This window comes from Egretta garzetta, unplaced genomic scaffold (genome assembly GCF_000687185.1).
Source record: "Egretta garzetta isolate BGI_Z169 unplaced genomic scaffold, ASM68718v1 scaffold30, whole genome shotgun sequence".
Classification (NCBI taxonomy): domain Eukaryota; kingdom Metazoa; phylum Chordata; class Aves; order Pelecaniformes; family Ardeidae; genus Egretta; species Egretta garzetta.
Genome location: NW_009258383.1, coordinates 6,030,816 through 6,047,050, shown reverse-complemented (window position 1 = coordinate 6,047,050; position 16,235 = coordinate 6,030,816). Strand labels below are relative to the sequence as shown.

At 38.1% G+C, this 16,235-nt stretch overlaps 1 protein-coding gene across 1 annotated transcript in view; it reads right to left on the bottom strand.

Annotated features, from left to right (window-relative positions):
• Positions 1-541: 541 nt before the first annotated feature.
• Positions 542-16,235, bottom strand: part of NXPH1 (neurexophilin 1) — a 141,461-nt gene continuing 125,767 nt past the window's right edge. Inside the window, exon 2 of the mRNA XM_009642085.2 lies at positions 542-1,303. Within this exon, the coding sequence (XP_009640380.1) occupies positions 542-1,303 (762 nt within the window). The remainder of the gene's footprint in view (positions 1,304-16,235) is intronic.

Genomic DNA, 16,235 nt, shown 5'->3' with positions numbered 1-16,235 from the left:
ATAAGGAATACTGAACTCTAGACACACATTTTTCCCATTTTAACAAGTATTTACTCCTACAGTATTATTTACCAGTACAGCTACTCCAAGCAGTAGAATGCATGAGAGGGGATTATTGATTGGCGTGTACTCAAAGGACTTTCAAAGAGATTTCCATAACAGTCTGCGTTAGAAACCATTCTCTGTCTAGTTAATCCATTTTGCTTGATGATAGGTTATCCTGAAACCTTAGGTATCAGACAATGAAAGCTCTCTTAACAGGAATCTCAATAGATGTGAGCTGAAAAGAGTGTGTGTCTCTGTGTATGTGTATGGTTTTATTTCAAATCCATAGTGATTTACAACTAGATTGATACATGGAGCTGACTGGGCAAAAATTACATTAGATTGTTTTCCACTAACATATTTGCAGCCATTTGACATCAGCAGCAGCGGGTAGACACATTCCAGGCAATAGATGTGGCCTTCCTCATTGAGGTTACAGCCCTGTCATATGACCTCTTTTATTCCCCAGGCTTCAGTCTCAGACACGTGTTGGTCTTCACCCTGATGGGAAGTAGGGTGTGTCACTGTGGTAGTTGTAATCAGGACACACCTTCTGTACTAGTTTATAATCTGTACTATAAAAGGAAATGTAAATACAGATTACTTTAAAGGGCTTGGAGCAGAGCCATGACACGTGGCTCTGCGTCTGCTCCTGATAACAGGTTTTTGAAGGGTCATAGTTGCAGAGTGTGTTCTTGGTAGCCTTGTCAACTTTTTCATACTCGATTCGACAGTTAAAGGACTTGGAATCTTTGGCATCAATCACCGTCTGTTGTGCCAAGTCAAATTCCACTATTTTTGTAGGGGGCACTAGGCTCACAGATACATTCCCTTGACCAGTGGAGTTATGCCTGAAGTAAACACTAAACGTCCCATTGCCATGGTCAACGATTTTCCCTGTTATTAACAGATTTAGCTTCACAGTCTTGATGTTGGAATGAAAATCACCCCAGCCAAACATTTTCTTAAATTTCCCAGTCTTGACGATGGGCCGTCTCTTTGCTCTGGGCCGAGGCTCTTGCAGGTCTGTGGAGTTCCTCAGCCAGTCCCAGAGATCTTGCTCAGAATAAGTTTCTGGGGCATCGTATCGCAGGTCCAAATCTGTATCATTTTCCTTTCCACGAAAAGTCTGTGACAGCAGTCGGCTGATTGATAAGTCTTTGCTACTTTCTGTCCATATGTGCTTTAGTGTGGATTTGGAGCTTCCTGATTTTAGAAGTTCTGTTTTTCCTCCATTTGTTAAATTTGCACAGGTAACCTGAAAAAAAAAAAAAAAAAAAAAGAAGAAGAGAAGAAGAAAGAAAGGTTATATTGAGACATGCAATACAAAATGCATCATTCCCACCTCAGACAAAAATGGGCAGATTTCAGAATCATAGGGTTTGGGGTTGTTTTTTTTTTTTCTAGAAATTAAATTATATCTCTGTACTCAGTAAAACAAAACAGAAAAGTCTATTTTCCTCTTCTTGCCAAGTAGTTATTACTTAATTGTCCTTTGCCACTCTTATACACTGGCCTCCAGATGTAATCCCAGCCATTCACTTCATTCGTCATCCTGAAAGCTACTTCTGTTATGATGCCTGTAAGTGGTAAGTATGCAATGAAGTTCTGCAAAAACTAAGGTACGCAGCCATGTCATCCTCCAGTGTGCATGTGGCTTTCACTGGCCATTTCTCATCTCAGAGTGAAGTACTCTTGCTTGAATGTTCTCTCTGCAAAGTGACTGTGTTCCACCATCAGTCACGTTCATTTTTTTTTGCTGCCTCTGGAGCCCACTGTCAGGGTGCTATCTTGGTGGTGCCAGCCTGACCATGCTCAGAGTCCATGTCATTATAAATCTAGTAATAGTAATATAATTTCCCTACTCATTTTATGAGTACACATTGGTCTGTGTTCTTGATTGGGACAACTACAATATAAATAATTGCATATTGAAAATTTTAATGAGTTTTGCATTGACAGCTGTACATACTATGTGCTGTATGTCAACCAATGCAAGGGGAGTCACAGTCTTTTCTTGTAGTCCCTTGCAGATTAACTACTGATTTGCTTTGTCTGTATTTAGTATGACATGCAGTTCTCCTTCCTCACTTCAATCCTCTTTTCACACCTTCCTCCCCAAACCAAAAAGTGATCTGTGCAAGACAGAAAGTCAGTCATGTATTTACAAGAAAAACAGGACCAACGATTTAAAACTAGTAATAAAAAACTCCTGAAAAATCACATTTTTAAAAAAGACAAAATCTTGCACCAAGTTCTTACAAAATCTTATAAACTTCGGGCATAGATTTTCACAGAATTTAGTGTCAGAGCAATTTGTCTTATTTATATTTTTTCTCTTTGCCTTAATTGTGTGGAAACAGAGAACAGATGCAGCCTCGCAGCTGTCTAACATGCAGCGCTGGTAGAAAGCTCTGACAGAGCGTAGCAGAGAGAGCTGGAATTGGCAGGGGGCAGTGGGTGGATGGGAAGGGACCAACAGCACCCTTAGTCCCATACCCCCTAAAAATTCACATCAGACACACTTCCACTTTTTGTAACATTTGGACTGCTCTGAAGAGGCCATCAAGCTTCGTATTTCCCCTTTCATGGCTGGATAGGAGATTCTGAATATGCCTGTTTTATTCCTCTGTGTTCTGCCACTGATTTCCTATCATACTTGCAGTTGTATCTTTCTCTTCACTTAAAAATGAATTGAGTATATTTGCAACCCAGAAAACTGATTGGAAACCAGCTAGTATTTAAATCATAGCCCCTCCCTACTGGTACAACTGGAGGTATATGTCACAGAGGATATCTATCACAGCATGGCCTTTTCATTTCCTAACAATCATGGAACTGAAGCGTGCTTTCATTAACTTCAGTACTTTTTCAAGGTCAGTTGAAGGCACATACATAAAATCAGTCTAAATTGTCTTAATATACTGATCACATAGGAGGTATGTCCCCAGCCTTTTACAGTAAATGAATAGGTAAATAAATCTGTCACATCCCACACTGTAGCACCCCAGTGTATTTCAGACTGGTGGGCCAGTAAGGGTAATAGATAAAATATGAGGTTTATTTCAGATTGTGCCAAAGAGATTGCTTCCTCCTCTTTTGAGTGGAAGGAAGGATTACAACACAGACTAACATTTTGATAGCCAGTTTGTAGCTGCATCTAAGCATCAACACAGTGAGCCAGGAGAGAAGCTGTAATGAAATGCACTGATGGTGCAGTGGTTAATGAAGCAGCAATGAAGATGTCACAGGGAGAGAGAAAGAGACTCAGAATATAATTTTGCTGTGGCATATGGGGAAGGAGTGCAAAATAAGAAGAGAAATGTGGTTAAAAGGAAAAATGTGCCTGTCTAGCATGAATCTGTCAACCTGCTATGAATCTAAGCCGTTGGCTAGCAGAGCTAGTATACCTACAATCTGTAGGTAGGATACAGATTCCTTACCACTATATTTTTCTTTGCTCACAGTTTGTTTTCCCTTTATTTTCCCTTCTGCATCCAATGATTTACATTTCATAGGATTACACTACAAGTTCCATGTAACAAGATGTAACAGAATAAAAACCTTTGAAGGGAAGGTCTCTTTTTTTCAGATATATAAAAATGAACACTGAGGAAAGGAAGAAGGTATTTTTCTGAAATAGTTGCTGACTGTTCCAATACATGTGGGTTTTCTGAAAGCCAGTATATTCTATGGAAATTGAAGATTCAGATCCCATGCATGCTATACTACCACATACCTGATCTATCAAATACAATTGATTGTTACTGTCATTGATTTTGTAATACCTGAAAGACTTCTGGTCATGCAGTTAGCCCCGAGACCTCTGTGCTTTTCAGCATGGGTAACTGGCTGCATTCACGATTAAAGGCCTGAACCTGCCCTCCCTAGTCAAGTGTCTGTGTAAGCACTAGCAAAAACAGCCCACAAGGGTTAATAAAAAAGCTCTAGAATTCTTCACTAACATTTTCAAGCCAATGGCTTTTTCATATACTGTTAGTATACTATGCGCTATAGAAAGTAGCTATAGGTATCCTCAGAGACTCGCACACCCCATAATACAATTCTGTGTAATAGAATTTCTGCAAATGCAGCAATTATTTTGACATGAACTAACCCACAATTTTCTTCCATCTCTCTTCTTTCCAACTTCAAGGCTGCAATAACACAGGAAAGATCATGCAAATCCATGAGATTTTGCACTTAGCAGCGTGAAAACTAGCTTACTGAAACAGAGGCCTATTTTAGCAGTGCATGAAGAAAGACCCGATTTAAAATGGCTAATGGAGAGCTAAAACACAGAGCCACCTAAATTCTATGGTGGCTTTTTTTGTCCTCTTCCTTGAATATATTTGCATGTAATTCAGAAACTTGCATACTCTACCTTATCAATTAGTTCACTATAACCAGAGTTGCCTTCTTTTCCACAGCCAAGTGCCACTCCTAGATGAAACATTGAAAAGTTTGGCCCACTTGTACTGGGCCTGGCTGGGACAGAGTTAATTTTCTTCAGAGTAGCTCTTATGGCACTGTGGTTTAAATTTGTGACCCAAACCCTGGTAACACACTAATGTTCTAGCTCTTGCTGAACAGTGGTTGCACAGCATCAAGGTCACCTTTGTTTCTCTCTCGGTCCCTCAAGTGAATAGTTGAGGGGGTGCATAATAGGTTGGGAGACAATTGAGCAGATGACCTGAACTAACCAAAGAGATATTCCATAGCATATAATATCATTCTTAACAATTAAAAGGAAAAGAGGGGGCATTAGGGGGGATTAGCCATATTTTGCTCAGGAACTGGCTGGGCATCGCTCTAAGCATGTGAGGTGGTAAGTGTTGCCTTTGCATCTTTTCTTCTCTCTTCTTCCACTTATCCTCACTTATTAAACTTTCTTTTATTTTGACCCCCGAATTTTCTCGCTTTTATTCTTCTTTTCCTCTTCTCCTGTCCCACTGGGGAAAGGGAGGAAGTGAGCAAGCAGCTGTGTGGTGCTTAGCTGCCAACCAGTGTTAACCCACAGCACCACTACAGTGCAATATATCAATGTTGCAAAAGGGCTGAGGAGGGGGATTTCCTCCATGACTGCATAGCTAGAAGTGGTTTGAATGATTATGATGTCAGTAGTGCCCTTATAGAACAATAGTAAGGAGCAAAAAGATTTAGAAATGTGTATCCAATGCTACAAATGTCAGTGGAAAAGCATTCAGTAAGCACAGCAGACTGACCTTTTTGTTCTGGTCTTGTACTTTTAATGGAAAGTACAAATTTCTGCTACCTACTCAAGTTTACTGATATCAAAAAGGTACAAGGAGCTGACTGCCTGGTAACTCTTCCAATGGATAATGACAAATTGTTATTCCATTTCTTCTTCTGCTTCTAGGAAGGAGCAAGACACTGGTTTCATTGGGCACAACATCCCACAGCATCATTAAAAAAGATACAGAAATTAACCCATAATTCAGTTTTCACTCCATTAAAATAGAATGCACCATTCATTCTGCACCCTATTTTTTGAGGGTGACGAATTTTTTATGACAATGCTTAACATCATTAGATGTATTTTAATGAATATGTACAGTTCATTTTGGACTTCCTAAAGGATAGGCAGTTTATTACTCTCAGAAAATTTTGAGTTCTCTGTCAAGACACTGAGCCCTGAATGTTTTGACAGGTCAAACCTGAACATTTGGAACAGCGAAAACAAAGTTGGAAAGGGATCACAGGGAGCCATGAAGGCCTCAAGTTGTGATTTAGGCCCTCTTCTCAGTGTAAAATCAACCTTAGGTATATTAGCATTAATTTAAGACCGATCAATTTGAGATTTAAAAAAATAGTCATTCAAAGAGGTACAGAATGCCTCTTGATTTCTCACTCTTTTCCTTTTATTCTAGCTCTATTACAGTTCATTACCTATAATTACAGTATTGGTTTAGAAATTATGTATTTATTCTTCTGAATGTATGATTACTTGAGGGCAAATGAAAATGTAAACAAACAATCTAATACTCAAGGTGGAAAATCTCTCTCTTCAGGTAAATAACTAATCAAAACCAAGATTGTTTTTGCTGGCATAGCACTATAAGAATTTGGCAGCACTGTGTTTGCAAATGCTCTGTATACAAGGATTCATAATTCTCTTTCCTCGGTCAGATATCTCAGATATAGCATGGGTAGGAGAGTACTGGTGAACATAACTATAAGCTGGGCTGTTATTAAGGCAGGACAGCACTCAGAAAATTTTAGCTGGATCCATTTTCCCCACATTAATCCTGTTGATGCAATAGGTGGAGGGAAATCTGGACCTACTTTACCATGTTACTTTGAGCAAATTTTCTTCCTATGCCTGTGTACACACTGCACAAAGTTACTGGTGTCATGGAAATATTTTAATTAGTGAATAATTTCCAGACAAGTCAAAGCCAATGTTCCACAGAAATCTGACCATAACAAAGAAACTGCGAATGAAATTTAATGGAGATATTATTATAACAGGGGGAGCAAAACACGAAAAACACACCTAATACTTTGGAAAGAGGGGACATACATGGAAAACCACATGCATTAATATTTCACTTAAATAGACCTCTCTGGTTTTAACTTACAAGCCTTTTTGCTACATGACATGGAAAGAATAAGCATGTGGATTTGTCAATCAAAAAATGCAAACTTGGACGAATCTGACAAATGGAACAATAAAACCTGATCTACTGTGTCAAATGAGAACACAAAAGTGGCTATGCAGGATCAAGCCAAAGACTCATTTAGAAAACTTTCCTGCCTCCAATAGCAGCTATAAAAGATGCCTGGAGAAGAGCAAGAACATGGCAAGGATATGATATTCCCCTAATTTCTTCCCAGCTGTCAAATATTTCTAGTTTCCTCTGCTAGATATGGTTTCCATACATGTTTTCCACTTCAGTAATTCTCAGTAGTCTGCTCTTCTGTGCATTTGTCCTCTCTCCCCTGTCCCCTTGTAAACTTTTAACCTCCATAATATCCTTCAGCAATGAGTTCCACAACTCTATTCCCTCTTACTCCTTGTTTTGAACCTGTCTCCTGACACCTTCTTTGGAGAATCTTTCATTATCCAGATGGAAAATTCAGTCTCTATCCATGTTTCCCATGCTTACACTTTGCTGCTACACTTTACATATTTATTCTACAAATATCAGTGAGCGGAAAATTTGATGATTTCTAGCTACATAAAGAAGCCTACTTCTAGACCACCAGTACAAGCCTCAGCTACATCTATTCATAGTGGTAAACAAATATTGATCACTCCTCCTGCCTTAAGTACCAGTCTTCTGGGTCACATGAATAATTCCTTGCACGGAAGCTATTCTATACCTTTGAATTTCCTTTGTTTTCTTCTCTGAGCTTCCTCAGTTCTACTCTCAGTTCCATCTTTAAGATGGGGAGCCCAGAATGGCACACAATATTCAAGATGTGGCAGAACCATGGTCTTTTATGGTGGCAAATGGCCTTATATTATTCGTTCACTCTTTTTTTTTCTCTGCTAATTCATAATACTTTATTTGATTTTGATCACTAATGACCACTGAACTGATGCTTGCATGGAACTGCCATAACCCCAAAATCTCAATCTGATTTACTTTTTCCCCACGTGTCACATTATTACATTTATTATCACAGAATTTAATTCCTTAATTTACTGCCTAATAATTCTGATAAGATCTTTTTACCATTCCTCGCTGTTGGCTCTTATCTGTTCTACTCTGAAATATTGTGTCATCAACAAACTTTCTCACCCACCTTTCCAGGTCATTTACAAATATATTGAACAGCAGAGGTCCTTGTACAGAGCCCTGCAGAATTTGTATAGTGACCTCCTTCCATTACTGGCCATAGAAAAAGAAGCATCTGAAGTTTTCAACGATATTTTGTAAAGTAATCACTTGGGATAATTCGCTTAAGCATAAAAAATAGATTTTTTCATCACACAGAAACCAGAGGGAAGGTAAAAATATATACTGCCTTTAAGTTAGGAAATAGAACTTAATATACACTGTTACTGTAAGTTTTGTGTAGATCTACCTTAGGATTCATAAAGATCAGCTTAATACTATCAACTGTGCTCAGATCACCTTTAAAGTCTGTATTTTTCTTGTTTTAATCCATGAGCTATTGTGCTTGTCCAGATGGCCCTTGTTAGAAAGAAAATGTGGCTACCTGAGCTTTTTTCATCATTCACACAACAGAGATTATGTAAGACCAGAAACTGATATAAATTCAGCTGACGACAGCTGATATAAATTCAATGAAATGTAGCATCTTTGAAATTAGAGAGCCTATATCAGTTGATATCTGTTAGAGATCTGACTAAGAATCAAAGACTAATTAGAAAATTTGTAACCACAGATAGACGAGGGCACTAGTACAACAGTAGAGACACTGCTTTGTTTAGAGACATTATAATTCTTAACAGTTGTTGATCATAAAATATTAAGATATTGCAGTGGGCTGTTCTGCAAAAGAAAAATAACTAGCACAAGTTACAGTTCTACAGCGCTCTTCTACACAATGCAAGTTGCCTGTTCTAAGTCTGAAAATGAGCAAGCCTCAAATAACTTTCAGGAAATGCACAGGTGATAAAACACCTTCGGTGGTTAGTTCCAAATAGAATACTTAAGAATTACCATGTCAAATTTTATGTTAGAATCTCCTCTCCCTTGCATTCATGTTGACTGTGGGCTAAGCTGCGACACTGTCACAAGCCCTGTGAACGGTAACAGACCGATGAAAGAAAGTGACGACCTGCCACCACATATTAGGAAAGAGTCAGAACATGTTCTGTGCCAGTCCAGTCCATGATCTAGGATGGGAATCAACTCAATGATCACCTCACTCACCTGGAATGCAGATCTTAGATCTAACTATTCATCTAGGCTTATTCTATAATAAAGAGAGAGAGAGAGAAACAGAATTAACTATGTCCTCTATCTCCATTAGCTATTGATGAACCTTCAAGGACTGAATAAATGCTCTTCATCTAGATGCCTAAGGGTAAGCAAGAAAAATCTGACCTATGGTTTTAAAATTTGCCCTGGAGAGAACACAATGGAGAAAACACAAAGGCTGCAGGCTGGAGGCGGGACAATGCTCTATCTAAACACTTGCTGAAATGCTCTAGTCATGTTCAAGTCCACTGCTCCCTATACATCTCCAAGCACACTCAAGCTTGTGCCATGTTATTCATACAGCAAGGTGTGCAGACTTGCTAGTATTGATCCTCCTTTCTTTTAGATATAGGAAATTTCCCATATGGAGTTTTCCTTTTGGAAATGGTGTAGCTTTGTACTATTCTGTTACCTTTTGGGTTTGATTTAATCATACAAATGATTTTCATAGGTATTTAGAATCTAAGAAGTCTTCCTGAGCCTGTTTTGATCAGTAGTAACTAAAAATAAATATTTAGTAAGCAGTCTTTTAACAAGTGTTTGGTCATCTAAATATACAGATAGGCACTTGAAATCAATCAGACTTAGACTGTAATTATGGAGACATTTCTTCAGGAGGCAATGTCCTAACTGATATTTTTCTCTTTCTCCTTTTTCTCTGCCTCACTCTGCCAGTGCTGCCCTCTCAGCTGTGGCAGTACAGCTCTTTGTAAGAACCTATGGCTTTTTTTCCTTTCACAAACTTCTGGAGTGGGAATCAGACTCAGAATTAAACATCTGGGCTCCTCTAATTGCCTGGAGGAAGCTCAGAACTTTGAACCAGGAATCAAAACCACAGATCCATGGTAGGAAGCCATGAAAAGCCAGGCCTAAGAAATGTTCCACACTTTTCCTGGAAATCAGGGGTGAAGACAGGCATTGCTGTTACTCTTGTCTTTCAAAGATGGAATCTCATTGTTTTTCCTTCAGAAAGGTAGCTTTCAGAGAAAAAGGGCATGATTGCAGTAGACAATTTAATTTAAGAGCTTGAGAACATTGGCAAGTCAAACCAGAAGTTCATCTAGTCCTGTAAAATGTATCCAACAATGGCTAAAAGTTGGGTTTTTTGTCAAAGAATCCAAAAAAAAAGGGAAAAAATATACTACTTCTACCAGAAAATCTTTCCCATCTTCAAACCTTTGCAGATCAAGGACTTCTTAAGGTGGATTTGTGGCTATGAATTTAATAACCTTCAACAAATATTACTTACAAGATCTTGCCTGTGTCTGAAACTTCCAGCATTTGAAATACCCTGCAACCAGTAGTTCTACCTCTTAACTTCAGACTTTCTGAGGAACCATCACCTCCTGTTTGTTTGAACAAGTCACCTCCTAGCTTCATTTGATGCCACCTAAATTCTTGTCCAGCGGGCCACAACAAAATCTAGCACAGCAGCAGCATTTTTCCTGTGGGGTTCAGGCAGACACTTGATGCCTGCATGCTCAGACCAAGCAGAGTTGTAAAAGTTTATGTCTGGCACCAGGGGAGCTTCCAGGTCAAACAAAAAGAAGTGTTGTCTGAGTTATAAGTACTTCCAGAACTAGGCAGCTCCAAAGGTGGTAGTTAACGGGTAGTGTAAAACTGTGTTTCTGGAATACACAGGAAATGGATGGACTCTCTCAGCTCAATTTATGGGCCAAATCCTGACCCACCACTAAATTAAATTGTAAAAAACCCAGAGGAGCTGAAGGATGAACACAGTGTGGTATTATGTAGTTTGTTTTCATTTTCTTGTCTAGTTAAGGCAGAATGGAAGGTGTTTGGTTTGTAAAACATTGTTTCTCTTTCAATTTAGAAAACATTATACTATCCTGCATAATAGCCTGTGAACTGAAGGACCAAATGAGTTACAATATGCTGTGAAAATCTTCACATTACAATTTTACAGCTTTCTTCTTTTCGCCTTAGAAGTGCAGGAATTCAGCCCAAATATTTCTAATGGTGGAGATGCAAGTGAATTTATAAAGATTTGGGAAAGGACTGAAATATAACTGTATGAAATATCCTATTAGCTCTTGCCCTACGTTTTACATTTTTAGAAAGAATTTAAACTAAACTCTTGAAGCCTGCTGCCTATGTTGTCATTAAAGATTTTTTACTTCAGTGGATTATGACTTTTGAAAATTCCCCCCATCTCTGTTCAGCGGGAGATTAAACTTCCATGGAATAAATTAACGTGGGTTAAAAATGTGTAACAGAGTTTTAAGACCCCTGTATTATGCCAGTATCACAGAGTGCTGCTAACTTTGAAATGAAAGTCTAGCTAGGTAAATAAATTTTGTCAAGGATCTATTGTTCTCATTCAAGATTCCTATAAGCCTTCTTTTATTAATATTGGCTTGCCATTTTCTGCATACATGTAGAAAGTAATATTAAGTAAAATTAGATTTTATATGAAAGGCCACAGAGCAACATTTTAATCAAAATTTGTGCTGTAGTTTTCTTTACATATAACACACTGAAGAAAATGGCCATTTTCATATGGCTAGACATAACTTCTGAAGAAGGTGAAAAAGACTATAATGTGTTTCACACTGGTTAAACAGAGGATTTCCCAGGGCTATATAACAGACAAAGCCACTGTGCACTATTAACATGCTCTATTAATATTAATAATTTTCTAGATACAGTTTGGAATCATCCACTGTTAATGTAAAAGCCTAATAAAATTAAAATACTCCGACATTTTACCCAAATATTTTGTTGCTACCGTGTCTTATACCGTATTTTTGCAAAGAAAGGCATTAGAATGTTGATACAGCTGAGTCATTTTCCACATAGATATTCATGGGTGCATTCTAGACCTGAATTTGAATGAAGATGTCTTCTGAGGAGACTTAAATCCTCCCAGTGTTGACAGAGTGCACATTTACTCTCTAGCTTAGAGAAGAGGAGGCTGAGGGGAGACCTTATCACCCACCTGAAAGGAGGTTTTAGCAAGGTGGGTGTTGGTCTTCTCCCAAGTATCAAGCAATAGGACAAGAGGAAATGGCCTCAAGTTGCACCAGGGGACGTTTAGATTGGACATTAGGAAAAATTTCTTCACTGAAAGGGTTATCAGGCACTGGAACAGGCTGCCCAGGGAAGTAGTTGAGGTATTTAAAAGACAGGTAGAAAAGGTAACTGGGGATATGGTTTAGTAGTGGGCAGGTACGGTCGGACTCGATGATCTTAAAGGTCTTTTCCAACCAAAGATTTGATGATTTCCACACAAAGAAAGTGTATATCTCTATGAGATGCTCATGCAATACAAAAAAGGACTTGCACAAGTATAGGAAATTCTATTGCAAAAGTACATATTCCTTTCATTAAAATTGCCTGTTGTTCACTATGAGTTATCCATTTATTACAAACAGATGAATACTTCAGAAAAGACATTTTTAAAACACAGAGGAAGACATTCCACAGTTCAATAGGATTTTGGCATGTCCCTGCTAATTTTTATGCCTTCGTCTTCACCTTATGCCCTTGAAGATATGCATACTGACTTCTCAGAAGTCTGCTGTGATCACAAAGACAATAAGAATTTCTTTCTGAATTTCAACAAGAAGCAGCAATATATTCCCTTTCTAACTGTGTTTCTTTAATAGGTATTGATCATTCATTCATTTGGTCAATGGATATCAAAATCTATTAAAATCTATCTCTGAGGAAAGAGGTGTGTTTCTTTAATGTTCTGGTAAGGAAGGAGAAGATTAAACAGTTACTCTATTGCAAGAGTACTCAATTAGTTTTTATTGATATTTTCTTGGTGGTTTTGTCAAGGTCTGCTAATTCTTACAGGGGTCTGCTCAGCAGTAAGCAGCACGTGGGCACTGGCTCTGCTGGGCAAGCCAAGTGCTGCACATTGGTTTCCTGGCTACAACATATGCAAACACGTTGCAATGCTCCCAAAAGTGCAGAGATGTCAAAGAAATACAGATTGTCCTATTGGAAACTAGGAAGCACCACATGTTACATATTTACAAGATCCAGGAAAAATTTATTCTTGATCCAAATCCGAGCAGGACTCTACCATCAGTGCACATTTGCTCAGGATGCAGGGAGACCAAGTAGCCTCAGAAAAAGTACTACCACCATTTGCTTACCTAGCTGGTCTTTCTGTGACTCTGGACACAGGTATGACAAGAGACCTATTATGCCATTAAGAGGAATACAGTTACAGAGTGCTAGAAAGGGATACCATACACCAATTTCTCTACCTCTTGTAAGCTAGTAGTATTTATTCAGTATGGTACTTGTTTGCAGTGATTAACCCTGAACTTGCACAGACCAGTTTTTAGTACCCTTCTAAGTTGTTCCAAACAGACATTGTGAGGGAACCTAGCACAGCAAAACAAAACAGAATAGAATACCCACTAGAAAATCAACATTGTCTGTGCCCGATAGTAGTCTTGTGTTTTCTTCCTGCAATAGTATCACACCTAATTAAAAGTGAAAATTAATAGCCAGCAGGATTAATCAAATTCCATATGCAAATATCTGGCTCATGAGAGCCATGGTCCAATTGCTAGTACTATCACTGAGGTCATTAATTTAAATTGAGATGAGTTAAGAGTCCTTTGGGCATTGACACATAAGTTGAAGGAGGTTATTCATTGCTAAGTTTTTCACACTGAAATGAAAAACTTAGGAAGGAAATACATGAACATTGCTCCAGCGCACAGATTTCTAGGATAATGAGCAGCGCTGTGAGCTTGTCTGTGGAGGACCGTGAGTCCTCTCCTGTAACATACAGTAGTTCTAATACATTGCTTTAAATTCATATTAAGATGTACTGAAGCAAGCTGAATACAAGATAGTTCAAGGTCCAGTAAATTGACATCTTTGGGATTATTTTATGCCTGCTGAATTCTGCTGAGCACCTTCAAATTACAGAAAGACTTTCATTTTTTAACCAAAACTTGAGCACCAGTTTCATAAACTCCTTGGAGATTTTTCTAGTCTTCAGCAAAGGTCCAAACATTTCCACCTAGCAAGAAATATTAACTCAACTTATAAATAGAAAAACTGGAGCCCTAGAGCACTGGTTATACTAGTACAAATACGGTGTATTCTCAGTTTACCATCTCTTCAGCTCACCTCAGAACTAGCTCCAGTGTCTTGATCCATAACTGCATTTCTAGGCAGGGTGACTAGAAGAAATGTAGCCTTTAAAGGCAAATTATAATGGAGTGCCCTACACCCATGAACTTTCTCCAAATGCTGATGGTTGAAGTATTTTAAGTTGCACAGTAACAGAAAGACTGCAGACTAATAAAGTAGTGATGGCATTATATTACTTTTCCTACATAAAGAATAAAAACATAAAATTTATTATTCTGACCTTGTATCACAAGGACTTCTCAGGTATGTAAAAAAATTCAACTGGCCTATAAAAATGGAATTAAACTAAAGGAATACCTGTAGAGCATGGTTTCCAGAAATTTTTTGAAATTTAAAGAAAATACCCGAGTCCAAAAGTTAGGCTGGAATCCATATAATTTTAGGCTTTAGGATTTACTCAACAGCATGTTTTCTTAAACTATCTATAAAGCATAACAAATTCAGGGTTTGGGGTGAATCAGGCATGATTGGTCCCAAATCTGCATGAGTCAGGAAATGCAGTGGTACTGAAAATGGACAGAGAAACAAGAACTTTTCATACCAAGTTCCAGAGAGCCTTCATCTTTTTTGACTGATACTTGGAGTCCATTCTGCTTTGACCTCAGACTGTTCCAAGCATCACCACCTTGACCACACTGAATTATTTGGGCCAATTCTATCTGCAGTTCCATTCATACATCTCCCGCATGAACAGAATTTCAATGGAGTGATTCAGACAAGAATTAAGTTCTTTGTCTTTCAGAGAATAAACATTTCTTCAAAGACAGGTCAAGATCACAGTATATTAATATATTCTTATGTCTGCCCAAAAAAGCAAATCACTTTTTTTCCATTGTCTCATCCTCTATATCTGTGTGGCTGAGCAGCAGCACAAAACAATTTAACCTTAGCAAGCAAATTTCATTTGTTAGCTGCCAAATGCTGATACAAAAGATAACTATGAAAAAGCAATAAAATCCTCATTCTAAGGCAATAGGTAACATGCCTTCACTATAATATACTTGCTAAATAACATTCAATGAACACATAAAAGCATTTAATTTAAATATAAATGCTTAGCAGATCCATTTTTCAGAGAGTAAGTGACACTTTTGCTTGTGTTTCTTTGAAATGCATTTGCAGAATGGATGTCCTTTCAAAGCCCACAGTTAGTGTTATATATTATTACTATTACTGCAATGCTCACAGACCACCTTGTGGTCAGGGTTAGGGTGTACTAGAAACTAAACATATATAGTCACTGCCCTAGAGAGCTTTCTCACTGAAACGGATTTAGGCAAAGGCCAAGCTAAAAGAAGAAACATCGGTGATGTCCTAACTCGGTTGCAGAGCTAAGAGCTAGTACAAATCTCTAGACTTTTCTTTCCAGTGCCAGATACAGGGTGTCCCAAAAAAAGGTTGATTCCAATAACTGGTTGGGATACAAAATGCTGCTAGCTGTTTTAAAAAGGATGCAGGCTCAAGGAAACAAAGTCAGCTCAGAAGTGAGTTGTGTTACTAAACTCACTAAGTCCACGTTATCAAGAAGCCTGAAACCCACTCATAGAGCATTAAGAGGTCCCAGTTTTCTCCAGGAGCAGGGACACCTGCCTTCAGTAGTGAGAAATGTTTGACCTGTTCCTCTGATAAGAAAAAATAGTGAAAGTAATCATATAAATCTGTCTTCCAAAGTGTGAATCCCCCAATTCCCCCTTTATCCTTCATCTGTCAGTCAACAGCAGCTCTGGGTAGTCCGTAAGCTACCTAGTGAATAACAAGAATATTTTCCATTATTTTAAATTTAGTTAATAAAAGTCTAATGATATAATTCTAATAATCTTACTGGAAACCATTAACATCTTACTCACTTTATTCAAGCTATTAGCTTTTTAGAGTGTTTTCTTCCTTAGTTTTCTGCATAGATAACTAAGACAAGGGACTGTAGAGCAGCAAGAAAAGTCCAGTTGGTACTTATTACAAGATCCTTTAAGCATTTTATCCACCCATTGAAAATTTTTGTGCATTCATCTTACAGATTTTTGCTAAAATATGGAAGCATTTTCATCTATTGGAATCCAATAATATCCTGGATGAATTAATAAAATAGATTTTCTGGTCATTTCAGAACAGTTTTTCCATGGAGAACAG